General features: G+C 36.9%; 1 protein-coding gene across 1 annotated transcript in view; it reads right to left on the minus strand.

Moving 5' to 3' along the window:
- Window positions 1-1,254: 1,254 nt before the first annotated feature.
- The window catches only part of Rsod (superoxide dismutase family protein Rsod), a 52,154-nt gene continuing 36,542 nt past the window's right edge, over window positions 1,255-16,866 (minus strand). Inside the window, exons 10-18 of the mRNA XM_089245134.1 lie at window positions 16,259-16,421; window positions 15,945-16,165; window positions 15,172-15,258; window positions 11,788-11,913; window positions 9,577-9,721; window positions 7,841-7,967; window positions 7,016-7,140; window positions 5,225-5,344; window positions 1,255-1,549 (exon numbers count right to left, since the gene is read on the minus strand). Coding sequence (XP_089101260.1) covers window positions 1,458-1,549; window positions 5,225-5,344; window positions 7,016-7,140; window positions 7,841-7,967; window positions 9,577-9,721; window positions 11,788-11,913; window positions 15,172-15,258; window positions 15,945-16,165; window positions 16,259-16,421 — 1,206 coding nt within the window. The 3' untranslated portion in view covers window positions 1,255-1,457. The remainder of the gene's footprint in view (window positions 1,550-5,224; window positions 5,345-7,015; window positions 7,141-7,840; window positions 7,968-9,576; window positions 9,722-11,787; window positions 11,914-15,171; window positions 15,259-15,944; window positions 16,166-16,258; window positions 16,422-16,866) is intronic.

The raw sequence follows: 16,866 nt of genomic DNA on the forward strand, positions 1-16,866 counted from the left end.
ACGAAGTTACTCGTAATTCAAGGTTTTAATGTATTTTATTTCTTACTTAGCTGTGATATGCATATGTGAATCTCATTTCAACACATTTTGACGGTCATTTTCACTTTCGGTTCAAATCAAAAGAATGAATACAGATAGAACCTGTTTATTTAGTGTTTCCTTTGAAGCTTCCCTGTGCAATTATGCATTTTTACCATTGTTCATACAAAGACGTAAATGCAGATTTGTCACATCCCCTGTGCCTTTGTTGCTGCTTCTCTTTGGAACCTGAGAACCGTTACCACTCAAGGAAGTTCTTCAAAGTAGTCACATGGGGCAAGAGAATAAGCTAGTTGTAGATGATTGCACATCAAAACATCTGACACCAGGCAGACCTGTGAACCAGAGTATTTTTGTGATGGAGCACTCAAGACAGCCTTCCAAAGATCGCTTGCATCTCACTGAATCACATGCCGATGTTCACACAGGTCCCTCCAGGTGTTAGATTACTTGTCAATACATCACATTTAGATAACTTTGACAACCCACTTATTCTCCATGTGAGTTTTTTCTCAGATGAAGAACTTGCTTAAGGGGCAATGATTCTCAGGTTCCAAAGTGAAGAGGCACTGTTGCTACTAAACCACACATGCACCTAATCTACATTCCTCTGTGGAACTTCTAACGAATTGATACATGTTGGAATGTGCTTTTAATGAATCCGATGCAATGTTTCTTTCTATATAATGCTGCCATCCATTTTTCTAACTATGAATAAAATGTAATGTTTGAATAACTGTATCATTGTAGGTCTATTACTCTCTGTGACGAGACTTTTTAACAGTGACATTTATGCCTCAAAGTTTGGAACCACAGAAAACCATCTTCAGTCTACCACTGTGGTGACAGTGGGTTTGAACCTGGGTTCTCGAGAAGCGAGTCTGTCACTATGACCACCACAGTGGCAAGACGAAAGCACTGGAGGACGAGACCAAAAAAAAAATAGGCTTGCCATCTGCATTTACATCTTTATACATTTTCGCAATTGTTCACACAATTACACAGAGTGGTGTTTCCTTTGAAGTAACCAAATAAACAGTTTATTATGGAAGGATGAATACAGATGGAACCTAAGTTGAAGTACTTTGGCAGGATATATCCTTGTGGTGAATGACGGGTTTGTATTCGAGTTATCCATGAAATGAATATCAAAATGATTAAAATTTTATCTTGTGTTCAGCACAGTGGTGATTTCTCGTATAATTCACAATCGTGTACATGTTTCACGCATAAAAAGGAAATTTTATTATGGTCTTTGATATGAACATATAATATTTACATGGCATGTGAAAATGAATATCATTTACATAAAAAAATGAAAATTGCATTTTTAAAAGTTTCCTTTGGTTTGTTTTTTCGTCTTTTTTTTTCCCAGACAAGTTCCTTGCAATGTCCATTGATGGTTTTTTTTCTATGGGTCATCTCGTAGACAGCAATAAAAGTGCACCTATTGATAGCAACAGCACTGTTGAAGACGACCAGTTCTGGCATCCTCCAGAAATGTCATTGACTGCAAAAAAAGTTAATACGTCAGTGAGAATTAAAACATACCACACTAAGTTTTATTTTTACTTCAGTACTTATATATGAGAGCTGGACACTATGGAAAACAGATGAGAAAATAATTGATTCCTTCGAACTTTGGTGCTGGAGGAGGATGCTGAGAATTCCACGGACAGCTAAAAGGACTAACAAATCAGTTATCAAAGAAGTCAAGATTGACTATTCTCTAGAAGCAAGTCATTAAACAAACTCTTTCGCCATGTAATGCGCATAGAAGGCTCACTAGAAAAAAATGGTAATGCTTGGAAGAATGGAGGGAACGAGAAGAAGAGTCAGACCAAACACCAGATGGGTAGAAGAGGCGTTGCAAAGCACTGGAATGAAGCTAGCACAACCGAGACATGCTGTGAATGACAGACCAGCTTGGAGAGCCATGACCTATAGAGTCACCAGGAGTCGAAATCGACTTGATGGTTTCTAACAACATTGGGATGTATGTTACAGCCAAAGCCAGAAGTCCTGCCAGTAGGTGGTACATCTATAGCTTCTGGTTTGACAGTGGCATGCACTTGATAACAAAAAAAAAGTGCTGAAATCAAATACCGATTGAACGAATTGGAAGAAATCTAAAATTTTATTCGTTAAATCAAGGTAAATTTGAAAAAATAAATAAAGCTTAATAAAATCGGAATGCATGAAAAAATTACTAGATTGAAGTTTGATACGTCCAACATTTTAATCTAATTCTGTCAAAATTGTAATTTTTTCACTAACCCCGAAAAAAAGTTCTCTTCAGATAACTTTTTTTTTGTCTTGGCAAGTTGAGGTTTGATACTCTTAACTGGAATCTAAACATGCGGACAACACAATGTTTTTTATTGGTGTTACACCAATTGCTAAAACTTTCCCATGTATATTATGTATGACTGTCTCCTTTATTCAAAAAAAAAAAAGTTTTTGGGTGACGAGAAACACACACACAGCCGTTCTTAGGGTTGCATGGTAACAATTTTTTTTCAAAAATTCTAAGCTCTCATTAATTCTGAAAATATGCATTTTCATCTAGAAAAAAAAACCTGGTCTGAAATTGTTTTTCTAAATTAATTCTGAAGCTAAATTTCACATTCACCAATTCTAAAAGTATCTCTTGTATTTATTCTGAATTTTCATCAGTTCTGGAATTATTTCTTACATTCATTCTGAATTTGATTCTCCCTCTCACAGAAAGGGAAAAAACGAAATTGGGGGCTCCCATAGCCGCGATTTTTTCAGCCTCTGATTTTTTTTTTTTTACACCAAGCCCTGCATCTGGTAAGAGCAGCTGTGATGAAAAAAAAGTTTTTGGATAATTCAAAAATATTTGTTATATCTAGGTTTTTCATTTGTTAAATAGAGGATTTGACCTCTATTGTCACTAGAATTTCGGAAAAAAATTAGTGAAATCTAGGTCATTCCATCTGAGCTTGCCCAGGAGGTCTCTCCACGATCTGTCAATCTGTTTTTGGCTGCTAAGGCTGGGAGTAAAAGATCGTTATATTGATTCCTGTTCATGGTTGCCTCTTTGTTCCTCCCATAGGCCAGCATGACCTCCAGGCATCTGTAAGGTCCACAGAGGTCATTCTACCAAGGACAGCAAATGAAGGAGAGAAGTCACGATGTTCATAACTGGCCAGTCTTTTTGCTACCTCTACCTTGAAATATTCGAGATAGCTTCCAATGACAGATGTGCATGCGGGGGAGGTGGAGACAACTCTTCACTATTCGACAGCTTGCCCCAATACCAGCCAGTTCCTTTCGGCCAGCTGAAATCATGTACAATGACTGAGCTCCATACCACAGAGAAAGAGCTCCAAGAGAGCTTACTGACCTTGTAGACTAGATTGTCCATAATAACACCAAAAATGCAGACCACATACAGAACCCATCCAACAAATGCTCAGAAGGTCTACAAGGGTCAGGAAACCCAGGATTTACTCCCACTCATGATCTGGCATACTGACTGTTCTTACGTGCTTCTTATAAATGCACGCCCATTATGCAACAAGCTCCTCAGCCATTTGTATTTATTGTATAATTTCATTTTTTCTGTGTTTACTTTACATATTCTGTGTTGTGTGGCATGGTGCCATCACATCATGCATTAGTATGTTCTACTTGTATATAATCGCTGTATTTGTGCATGGTTTTATTTTAAATATTGATATTAGTATTCTCTTATAATAAAGTCTACCACGGTCCAGCCCATTTGGGATATGCTAAAATTACCCAGTGGCAATAAATCAGATCAAAATCAATTTGAAAGAAAAGAAAGTTTAATTCAATGAATTTCTCAATGTGAGTTAGTTGAATTGGGATCTGACTATATTGTGATTAAAAAGGCATCATGTCTTTTCTTCTGACTTTGGGAAATGGCATGGAGTGATCAGCCAAACTGGCTGGTCAAAATCAAGAAGAGATTGGGTATTGGCTTGTCAATTTACAGCAAAATCAGCCAACACACAAAATTGCCAGCCAATTTATAAACTGGCCTATTTCAGGCTTCAGTCATAACTATGTATATATTACAAACTCCTTTTGTACTGTATTACTATAGTATACAGGGTGTCCTGTAAGGGCTAGCACAGCCTTTATTTTATCAACTGTCCGTCACAGATATTACAGCTAAAAAAATGCTTAACAGGCATTCAAATATTACCCTGTACCAGTTTTAAGAGCGAAAATACAGAGTAACAAAATGAAAAGTCTAAATATTTATATGTTCCCCCTGTGCTTAACTTCTAATTAGAAAGTTGTTGCCATATCTGTCCTGATGCCAAAAAAAAAAAATCCATGTTTCCAAGTGCAATATTCAAATTTGAAAAAGATGGAGGAAATTTGTAAAGAACAGAGTTAAATGTGTAAAACGGTTTTTCCGTATTCAGTTATTTTTCCCCCCAATTCTTCCATTTTTTCCAAATTTGAATATTTCACTTAAAAACGTGGATATTTTTTTTTTGTTTTTTTGATGGCATCAGGAGAGAGAGGGAAATAACTTTATAATTGGAAGTTAGAGCAGGGGTATAAAAATATTTATTTTCTGACACTGTATTTTCACTCCCACAACTGGTACAGGGTAATTTTTTAACACGCCCATCGAGCATTTTTTAAATAGGAATCTTATCTACAACAGACAGTTGATGAGATATAAGCCATGCTAGCACTTACAGGATGTCCAGGCAAAAAGGTATCTGAAAGTAATGACTTATACAGAGAAAATAAAATATTTTGAAGTATGAAAGTGTTGCACCATTTCAGCAGTAGGGGATATGCCTTCCTTACTTCCTGTTCTACCACTATACAAAGTATTGCCATACACACAAAAATTAACCAAATTATAACAACTGTTCCTTTTTCATTTGATCCACCCTTATAATTGACCAGTAATAGATAAATCTCATTTACACATTTTTTTCTAGATACTTCCGGAAAATTTCTCCAGATGTATATTTCTTCTGTAATCCTTTAAAATGCTTTGGGATTTGTTTTGGTTTCTCTGCCGTTTCTTTTCAGTTTCTGAAAAATTATGTGAATGTCAAGATATTCCTGAAAAAAACTTTCCTACACAAACATAAAAAAAAAATAGTTCTCTCTACATTGAATACTAATTTATGTTTCCTAAATGAAAATCAAAACTCGAACTTACGGTTCCTACAAGGCTTATAATATGTTTCAATAGTTTTCGTTCCCACTCTGGTATTTTTTCGAACGCTTCCTAAGTTGATCAAGTTGCTGAATTCTATCTGCAGCCTATGTGCATCAGGACCTTTGAGAATAGAAATTTCTCTATGAAAACAATACACATATGAATGTAAACCATTTGAGTTATAAATTACAACAAAATGAAAAATATCTTTTCATTGATACAGTCTACGATGCTTAATGTGACCTCATTGGGGCTCAGGGTTTCAGATAACAATAACTGAATGATAACTATATTCAAAAAAGTCCTGTTTGCAAGTATGTTGACCATACATCCCATTTGGCCGAGCAGGACATATAGGTATTGGTAAAATAGGACAACAGTTTTTGGTTGGGACCACATAATTGGTGGGAAAATGTTCAGTCGTTCCATTTCTTTTTTAGTCTATTTTAAAAACAAGACTTTTTTTCCTCTTTTGTGTTAAAATCCTACATGTTTATTATTCAGCCATGTGAGGCATTAGAATGAAAGTGTAATGTATATCACAAATTACAATATTTTTTGGTAATGTACACACATTTCATAGATCACTTGAGAAAGTCTTTCGGAAAAATAAATTTAAATCTGGTCAACTGAAGAAAAGGGGTCCCCCAATACATTTGCCTTCACTATAGGAAGGCCATTGCAATAGCTTCGCACTTATATAAATCACAGTGAATACTACTATGGACTGATTACGACATTAAGTATGAAAATGCCTTTGTCAATAAGGGTGGAGGGAGAGAACACCTTCTAGCCTCCTAAGTCTACAATACCCGAATGATAACATTATTCATGATTCTAATAAGCGGCGTTGACTTGTATTTTAATATAAAGACTACCCAAGTTTTTTTAATCATATAAAAGTCAATCATTTACAGAATATTTTCCCAAATGAGACCCGATTTTAAAATAAGCAAACAGTGAAAGTTATTAAATCTATTTTTGCCGATGATTGATGTGAGAGTTCAGAGATTTTTGTCTAATGCTTTCTTGTCTCATAACAGTGTCCTGTACAGATGCCAGCAGCACTGCGGCATTCTTTGTATGACAAGGGTACATATTGGTCACCAGATCTCAGTCTGTACACTGTCATTTTTCAAATAGAAGAAATCACACAGAATCTCGCCACATGTAAGAACAGAAGCAAATCGTGAATGTAAAGCCTCACCTCATTCCAGTAACAATATTGCAGAAAGTGTCTGATAATTTTGTACTTCTATTTGATTGCAGGAGATTGCGAAAATTTCAAGAATATTGTAATAAGTTGAGTAATTTATCCTGTTTCGTCTCAACAAATGGGCCTACTTGGGCTCGGTCCAGGGGACCTCACAAAATGAGATCTGGTTGAAATTTGAGGATTCCTGAGATAGGGCCTCTGAACAAAATCACCTGGTCCAGGGCTCCCAATGCTTTTAACACAGGCCCCGAGTTTATCACTGATAAAGCTTAAAAGCCATGGTACAAACTATTGGCGAGAATATAAAGATACATGTTAACAAAAATTACTGACATCACACATTAATCTCCTACAAGAATTGCCAATAACTGTCACAGTTTGCTTGCTGGTTTTATTTTTGAATGCACTGTACTTGATTTAATCTCAAATTATTTTTCTTAATAACCTATACCAAAGCAAGAACTCTGCTTTTCATTAATCATAATCAGGAGATCTATACAAATCTCCAAATAGAAATAAAACTATCGATATGGAATTTCATTTGAATTTAATCAGAATGTCTAATATTATTTTACCATAGAAATGCACAGTCATTTGCACACACTGGCCATCTAGGATGTCTCTTTGTGATTGTGAATCCTGCACAACCAGCCATTCTTTGGTTTCCAGCAAATCTCGCATATGTTCCATGAATTTCGATCTGCAGGAAAAAATATTCAGACTGTTAAACAGTATCCAACAGATGGAACAATATAGATAGGAAAAAGACTAGAGTGAATCGCTATCTTTCTAAATTTAGCGTTATTTTTAAAAGAAATTTTTACTTGCTTACATATATGTAAAGCATACATACTCAATCCATGCGGCCATAAATGGGACCCGCTGGGTCATCCACACAACATTAGAGCCCTTTCATTAGTTTATGCTATTGATTCAATTGGCTTATAGTTAAAATTTCACCACCATAGATAAGTCTCAAAAAAAATTGTTTTAAATTATGTTGGTTTTGGTTTTAAAATTTCAATTAATTTTTTTCTGTGCAATTTAAAATGTAAAAACATTAAAATTAATACAAATACGGAAGACTGGATACCAAGCAAAGATGAAGCTGATGTTAAGGAAAAAAAATTAACGTGCCTCTGCAGGGAATCAAACCATAAACCTCTGGGCGAGTGCTCTACCATGAAGCTGCAGAGGACTGGCATTCGCTTCTCTTAGAGCATATATGAAGGCTAAACGGGGTCATGTATAGGCTGTCTCTTAGCTCAGATAATAGCTCTTGATGCTTAAAATCCTTTTTATCATGATGGGTTTTAATCAAGTATTTTAAAAATTTATATTTTTTACTCTAAATAATTAAATTATTTTCTCCCGCAAATAAATAGATCAAAAATATTTACATTGTAAATCCAGGATGCCTTTTCACTGTGACGTGCCTGATGAGGTGTATGTCTGGCTTAATGTTGGCACACGCAAGCTTATTCGGTGATCCATCTTTAGCGTAGATAATTATCGAGCGTCCCATCACTGGAAAAAAGACCAGAAAAATTTTTAGAAAATATAGATTTATTGCATAGATTTTGCTTGTAAGAATGTGATAATTCAGAAGTTGAGGATGTAGATACTGTTAACACTCTCAACCCGGAATTTTACAAAAAGAACTGATCTATACGTAATCACATGGTGAAGTCTATTGTACCGTCAGTTTAGTCCCTACCCGAAATATTAGTTGCCCCCCTTTCTGAGAGAAATTCCTGGCTATGCACCCCCCCCCCTCCCATCAAATATATGTTTGGTTATTTTCATTTCAGTTACCTTCACTGCATAAATATAGCCCGTTCACATGGGAAATAGAAAAATCTGGTTTAAAACCCACTTCAAGAATTTTCACAATGACTGCTCTCCATTTCTTTCCTTACGAAGGGGGGGAAAAAAAAAAAAATCCAAGCGGGTGCTAGAACTCCCAATGCTACTCCAATATTGCACATGTAAACAGGACTTATCAGTGCACAACTGTGATCTATGATGACCATTGAAATAGAGGCGGATTCTGGACCAGACCTTGAATCCTGCAAACTATGCGACTGCAGAAGGCACCAACTGAAGTGGAGCGATTGGAGAGGGCACCAAAATATTCGCCTACACTTGAAAAATGTCCAGAACCATCCCTGGGTGGATTTATAGGTTTTTCACCTGTGGGGTAATCAAATTTTCCCCCATCCTTCTCTACCGATCTAATTTTATGATCCTAACCAATAACTTAATTTTGCAGTCACCTTTGAACTTGTCACCCTGGGTTATGAGCCCTCTTAGTTTCTTCCTGATTACAAAAACCTCTTTTCTATAGACACAACTTACTCTTTTACTTCAAAATGGGTGGTTGTCAGAATTATTATTGAACCTTACTGTGAATTTATATAAGTAACGTGTTCAGGTGTGTCCATCTACTTTTCAAAATCAGAAGTGTAAAATTTTTGGGCTACAGAAAAGTCATAAAAATCTTGCAGAAGCTGATTCTCAGATTTTTTTTTGTTGAAAATTTAAGTGTTTGTAGTTGTGAATATACAGGGTGGTTGGTCATGAAATAACTTTGCCAATGCAATAGACTCAATAATCCGACCCATCCAGTAATCCGGCCTTTCTTAGGCATGTTTTCTTTTAACATAGAAGAGGAAAAACATCACTGTATGCCTGTGCATAGAAAAAGATCTCATCAAGGAGTTTGTGTGCTAACTCATCTGTGATGAACTTTGTGGCAAAAATCTCATCTGCATTGGTTGTTTTCATTTTTCTTTGTATTTCGCGTATAACACCAGTGTTTATGGTGCTATAGGTACCATTACACAATGTCATTAATAGTTTTTTACTGCGCAGATCACTTAGTAATGCATAAAAGTGAATTTTGGCATTGGAAATTTTGTTGCTGTAACCGAGTGCTAGGTTTTTGTTCCTCGCTCATTCTCGAGCACATATTCTGAAAAACTTTCTGGAATTTCATTCTCATTTGTTGATTTTTGCAGCCACTAGGGGCTTGTGTATTGTTGTAGTTATTTTATAACTACCCTGTATTCATAATTATCACTGTTTTAATGTTTTTGGGACAACCAGATCAACACCAAAAGTCAGAAGAAATTACCAGAATAATTTCCGATCAGTGGCAAGTTGATGTCAGTGAAGACATTTCTTCCTTTTCCTATGGTCAGAACACCATGACGTCCCGACAAGTCTCCCATCTCACAACGAAATGGATTCTGAGTACTGCATTCTTTCCTGTAAGTGTCCTATCCCAAAAAAGATAAAAAAGTATAAATCACCACAAAAATTTATGAATGTGTATACAAGTTGTAAAAGTGATAAATCCAATGACTGCATAATTCAGAAAGTTTTATAAATTTTGCTCATATACCTTGAATTTATTAATCATAATCAATGGCAAATGTAATTACTAGTCCCTATTAGTAAATATGACAAATCTTATTAAATTAATTGTATTAGATATTGTGCATATAAACAGTGGATCCCACTTATGTTTTTCAAAAAACTATTGTGAAAAATGGTGCAAGTGGGAAAATGCTTTGAAATGCTGCTTCGAATATTGCATCTCAATGTTATCTATCTCGCTGATTTTTAAAGCTAATTTTTGTTCCTTATTTAAAAAATCTTATCTCATTCATGCTAACCCATAATTTTTTTTAATCATTACTCGTTAGTTCTTAATTTATTTTTGAAGTTTCAATAAACTTTTGATGCACTGGGTATGAATATATATATACACTCCATAATTTTTATAATATTTTTCCTGTTTACTTTCAATTAAACTTAATTTTTATAACAAAATGCGTGGTGTACATATTACAAAACTGGCTGTTAACAACTGAAAAATAATTACCAGATATTACTGTGAACCTTCATTGCAATGATACTTGATAAAAAGATAATGTACTGGCCACTGAAATCTGTACTGCTGTATTTAGAAGTGACATACTTTCCAGATTCAATAGTAACGCTGTGTATTTGATACATTGAAAGGGCTGTCATAATAAATCTGATGGACCTAGTGCCAAAGCAGTTTTTTAGACCTACGATTTGATTTTTCTTTTTTGAGAGGCAGAATACAACACCCAAAAGATATACATAATTAAAGAGTTTACAGAAATGCTGAAAAACACCTTAATGAAAGAGATAGTTTTAGAATTATTGGGAAAAAGTAACAGAATGCCATGGTATGAATTGGTGGCTCGTGAGCTCCATAGAAAGTTTTAATTTAGACTGCAACGTTTGGAAGGTTGAAGATAGGGCTGTAGCATGCCGTTTCAAGACCCTTCTTGAAAGGGTTATTATAAAAAAATGAGTAAATTTTTTTTAACTCCGCATTCGGATCGGAGGCCCTGGGGCAGTTCCACAGTTGCCCCAGCTCAATTACTGCCCTGCCCCTGGTCTAATGTTAAACCTGCTGCCTCTTGATATTCTTAACGATAATTCTTACTAGGATGATTCCGCTACAACAATACTTTTTCTTGGTCAGCAGGGTATCGTTCATCTTGAGATATTATTGCAATATAAAAATAGCATAATTTCTGTAATGTTGGCATGTTTTAATTACAGGATGCTAATAATTGAAGTTGCCTTGTTCTTAGCTGTTTACTACTTTACATCAGAAAATAAGAAGTAAAGGCAGGTGTGGATCCAGAGTGAAGTGTCAGGAGGGTAAACTTATTGTGCAAGTTTTTTTATGTGTGAATCGTCCCATATTTTCATGGGACAGACCAATTTTTCCTGTATTACAGTAAACACTTGTTATAACAACCTGTCTTCCCATCGAAAACTACCCTTACATTGGAAGGTCATTACATCGAAAGGACAAACAGGTTATTCAACCTATGAAAACATTTGACTTATCCTATCAGTCATTGTAATGGAATGGTCGCTGTAACAAGAGGTCATTATATCGAACGTAGACTGTATTTGCCTCTTAGAGGAGTGATCGCCCTCTTATCTGAATTGGTGGCCGAGTAAAGGTATTATTCATGGACATGAAATGATGTAACAGGTTTTTAAATGATTACCCCAAATACACTCTAGGTAGAGAAAATTATAATCCAGGGCAAAACATGGAATTATTACAGGGAAATTTTACTACAACGATATAATGGTAAATCCCTCTACAACGATATTTTTTCTTGGTCCTGAGCATATTGTGATATCAAGAGGTTTCACTGTATTTATAAATTGGCAATTGAAAATCTTCATTTCAATTGCAACAATATTTTCATCCACACTATCGACATCAAACTGATGTAGATAATGGATTTTAGACCTCTGAATTTTTTCATGTAAGCATACTTACATCGTCAGATTTGACATTGTATGGATTCCACCTGTAGCCTGCAGCAATACACCTAGATTTCTCAAATTTCTCCACTGCATCATGCGCCACTTGGTTAACAAAAACTGCCCATTGATGACCTGATGTCTGCGACAGAGGAGAAAATTATGTAAAACTGCAGCTACAAAATAAGACTAATCAATACCAAGCAGCAAAAACGTTAATGCTAATTTATTCACATTTATCTATTTTCAAAATTGTTCTGCAAAGAGTTGCAGTTCAGTGGCAAATTCTTTTTTACAAAACAAGAGAAGGGTTACATAAATTATGTACGGTTATACAAATTTTGCCGCCCTTCTCCCAATTTTCTTGGCTACTCATTCCTGAAATATACCATCCCTCTGAACTTGCCGCCCCCCGACTATAGCCTGATACGCCCCCTGTAAATATGCCACTGGGTTTACTTCTCCCCTTCACTGCGTACTGGAAAAAAAATAGAAATTTTTTTATAGAGAAGTTGGGATGGCCAAAATTACATGAAAATACAGGAATGTCCCTGCAGCAATTAGCATCTTCACTTGGCTGACCTCATTTCATTGAGAAAAATACGGAAATCAGGTGCACAAATACGGGAAAAATTATGGCGCAAAAACCACCCCAAAATAGCTGTTTGGGACCAACTTTGAAAAGATTTTCAGAATACATTTGTTTGTGGTGATTCGAGAATTCCAAATATTTTGTTTTCTCAAAAATCGATTCAACTTTATTTTTTCATGCCATTCAGTTTAATGAAATCAAACTTTGGAGAAACTGTCTATAGGCTACGTTTAAACATTTTTGCACACTCCAAACATTTCTGAAACTCAATCTTAAATTGCTAGGGTTATTGGCAACTAAAACTCTTAATCCATTTCTTTATAATTACATTTTTAATTGAGTTGCTGTATTATAGAAATGTACAACATCCATATCTGTTATGGCCCACTTTTTCTCAGCCACCTGGTTTGTTTTTATGGTATTTAAATGTAAAGTGACCATATATGTCCTGTATTTCCCAGGACAGTCCTGGTTTTTTCTGATTTTCTGTCTGTCCCGACTCTTGCAAAAATGTCCAGGTTTTTCAGGTATTTTCAACGAAGTCAACTAGACTTTTTATTTTTCAAATTAATGATTAAAATTATCTTCCCAACTCAGAAATTACATTACGATAATTACAACTGTAAATAATATTCAGCTCAAATTTGTCATGCTTTTTAGTTTAATTCGTTGCAATTTGAGGTGCTTCATTTCCCGGGATTGGCGACTTCTGTGATTTTAGCACGAGTTGGCAACCTGGGTTAATTGGCAATGTCATGTATTTCCCTGTATTTTTTCTCGAGCAAATATAGTCAGCCTAGATAAAGTTAATAGAGAGCCACTGAGCTAAAAGTAAACCTTTTCCTTATAGCTCAGTCTAGAGAGCTAACAGGAGACCTCCCTCTGCCAGAAGAATAAAGCAAAACAAACTCTGAAACTCAAACTGATGTGTTAGTATGACACACAGAGTGTTGCCAATACCTGTAATATCCAAAAAAATATAAATATACATTGGCGTATGCAAAGGCGGGTTTTGGGGTGACAACCCCCCCCCCCTCAGCCAAGATTAGTGTTATTTTGCAGGGGCAAAAGGTGAAACCCCCCCTCAAGAAAATTCTGCATACGCCTATGCAAATATATATATCACTAAAATTAATATCAACTCAGTTACGAGCTATGGTAATTGTCTGTATCAACGTTTTTGATGTGTAACGAATTCAAGTGAACCGTTTAAAAAACAGGAAGAACTAGACTTTTTGTAAAAATGCCAGCATGGTTGGAAAAATTTTTTCAGCGTATCGCAGGTCTTTCACCACCTACCTTAAGTATTGTGACTTAACTGCACATGCGCCTCGTACACATTCCTCTTCAGAATTTCCAACTAATTGGTACACGCTGGAATGTGCACGTGCATGCTGTGAACCTAATGTGAAGTTTATTTCTGTGGAATGCTTGTTATGTGTAGTGCTGCCATCTGCCATAAATGTTTCTAACCATGAGTGAATTGTAATGATTCATTAATTGCACCGTTGTAGGTATGTTGCCCTTTGACCACCTGCTTATGTCTTTACTTTGAGAAGGCGGCACACGGGAAAAACAAAAAAAAAGCAGGACTATCCCAGGAAATACAAGAAGACGCATGATCATTTTACTCAACTCTGCACATTTTTTGGTGACAAGTAGGCCGACCATATAAAGATATATAGGAAATTAGGAATCCAAATACGTGAAAATGCGGGATATTGCCGATTATGGCCAAGTATTGCTAAAATGACCAATGGTGGGAAAATGAAGCAATTCTGCAAATCGCAGTCGATTATAATGAATATGTTCACCATGAAAAACTAGAGGTCGACATTCTCATTTATAGTTTTAATTATCATAAAATTTATGAGTTGAAAAATAAATCTTTGATTTCAATAAAGAATAATTTAAATTGCCCTTGTTTAAAAAACGGGAAAAATCGGTACATTTTCGCGAAAAAGTCGGGACGACCAGAAAAATAATCGGGACCTATGGTCACGCTAGTGACAACTAATAATTTTTCCGTAGTTTAGTTTAGAACCGAACACACCCAGGCTCTTTCGCTTCTGCGATATAAGCTCATTGATCGTGAGCGTGCCGGAGAACACTCAAATCGGCAAGCCGGCCGGGAAAGCACACCCTGTTCGGACCAACATCCCGCCGACCCCCCGAGCAGCACAACCACACCCAAACTCCCAATCCCAGGGCACACCACCGCTCAACAAAGTTAATTTTTCCGTAGCTCTCGCGGGAAAATATGCCTATTTGTAAGTTACGTCAGTGGGATGGTTGTGGGAGATAACGAGGCTTGATTAGGTCGTCAACCTCTTTTAAGAGCCAAGACGCATTTCCCAACGTATCACAACTACGCGTATCACAATGTCGTTTCATATATACACGGCTGTATTTCACCATCAGGGAAAGAATCTTGACTTGTGAGTGGCGACGGAAGATTTTTCCAGAGACGAACAATCCCGTCTACGTAACAGCGTTATGTAGACGTTACCTCCACCACAATTAGGCGGACTGAATGGGATTTCCTGTCACACATTAAGAAAATTAAAGGCGAGAAACAATTGTAATTAATCACGGCAAGACTGCCTATAAGCTAGGACTGGCGGACATTGCTGTTACTTCTTGGAAGCATAGGCGGAGATTGACTTGGAAGTCTGGGGGGCACGATGATGTCAATTCATATATACATTAGATCAGTCGACTCCACCTTTGACTCTGGGGGGGGGGGGGTGCCCGTATCTCCGCCCATGCTCGGAAGACTATCTGCGTGATGATGAAATATATACTTACCACATTCCTGTTATGCTTTCCGGGATACCTCAGATCGACCTCCATCCAAGTGTCTCCTCGTCCGCCATCAGCATATTCTAACTGTCTCTGAAAAATTAAAAGGAGTCGTGGCATGACCGGGCCGATTTCGGAAATTTCTGATCTATATATGGTGCATCCAAGATCCAATAATATGTACATAGATAATATCCGAAATTTGATAGTTATCAAAAAGTCACCGATATCACGATCGAAATGATCAGATAGATAGCGGTGATATTATTCGTTGATATGATCATTATCACGAGGTTCTCAGTAACCCAAGGGACGTCGGGAACAAAATAAGATACAGTGGATCCCGCTTATAACGTTTTTCATAAAAATCGTTTTAAAAGGGAAATCTTGATGAATATAATTTTAAGTTGGGAGCATGAAAATAAGTCTTACTAAACGGGAAAACATTCCAAGTGGGATCCACTGAATTCGGCAAAATGGTCAGGGAAAAACGCAAAATGTTTGGTCAAAGTCAAGAAAAAGATTTAAAAAATTGTCAAAAGTCAGGGGAAAGGTAAAATGTTTGGCAAAGAAGTCAGGGAATATGTAAATATTTGAAAAAAGTCAGGGAAAAATTTAGTGAAGGGAAAAACTGGAACTGGAAAAACATATTTCTTTGAGGAGTTTTGGGCAGAGACAATCGGGGAATTTTAGCGTTTTTTGGGCAGGGAAACGATCCAACAAAGGATGCTGGGAACCCTGAAACAGTATAATAAATATTTCTGGATACCGAATCGTACCAGTCTGACGTATCCTTCGAGTGCCGATCCGGGCTGATGGAATGAAGCGATCCCGATTACTTCCCTTGTCTGGTCAGATTTGAACTCTGCTTGGATGGTGCCGCAGATCCACGGATAGCTCCGCTCCCTCTTGTGAATCACTACGGAACGCCCGACGACGCTGTGCATTCCGTGCAGGGGCAAGTTGTTGTCCCAGTAAGTTTTGCGGCGACTGTCCATATCTAAATCACGGGGCCAGAAACATTCACAAAAATTAGATATACAACTGAAAGAATCATTTCACTACCGTAGAAGGATTCAACAAGGATATTTACCGTCTAGTACGCCTTCCTTCCCACTCAGATCACCAGCTTGATATTGGTCGTCCGAACCGACGCCTGGTGCTGGGCCAAGCGACGCGTTCAATGCGTAAGGGTTGTAAAGCTCTCCCGCGGAATCTGGTGTGCACGGGAATTCTTTGTCTATAGGTGCCCAGAGCTGTTTAAAAGAAATTTTATGTTAATGTGTGCTGCAGCAGTGGTTCTCAACCTTTTTAAGCCCGTGGCCCCCTTCGGACATTTTCTTCTCTTGGTTTCCCCCCCCCCCCTCGTATCCGGGGCCTCCTACACTCATTCAAGATAAAGCCCCTTTCTACTTAATGAATTTAATCAAAACTAAATTCATAATGAACAAAAATTTTATAAATAAGATCGCTCTGACTGGAACCCTGGGCCTGGCACGGAAACAGAAGGTGGGTGATCATCCCTCCCCGAGAGCCGAATTATATGGGAAAAATAGGTGTCTAAAATACGGGGGTGATCCAATCGACGCTCCCGACTTAGTACCCTGGGCTAGAGTTCAGTGAGCTTCCTTCTTGTGAGGAGTTTCATATATGGCGGCGATACTCCGCTGGAAGTAACAGCTTACATACTTAAATTCGAAA

The sequence above is a fragment of the Pholcus phalangioides genome, unplaced genomic scaffold (assembly GCF_987345545.1).
Source record: "Pholcus phalangioides strain wild (caught in Gottingen) unplaced genomic scaffold, Ppha-v1.0 ptg000015l_1, whole genome shotgun sequence".
NCBI lineage: Eukaryota > Metazoa > Arthropoda > Arachnida > Araneae > Pholcidae > Pholcus > Pholcus phalangioides.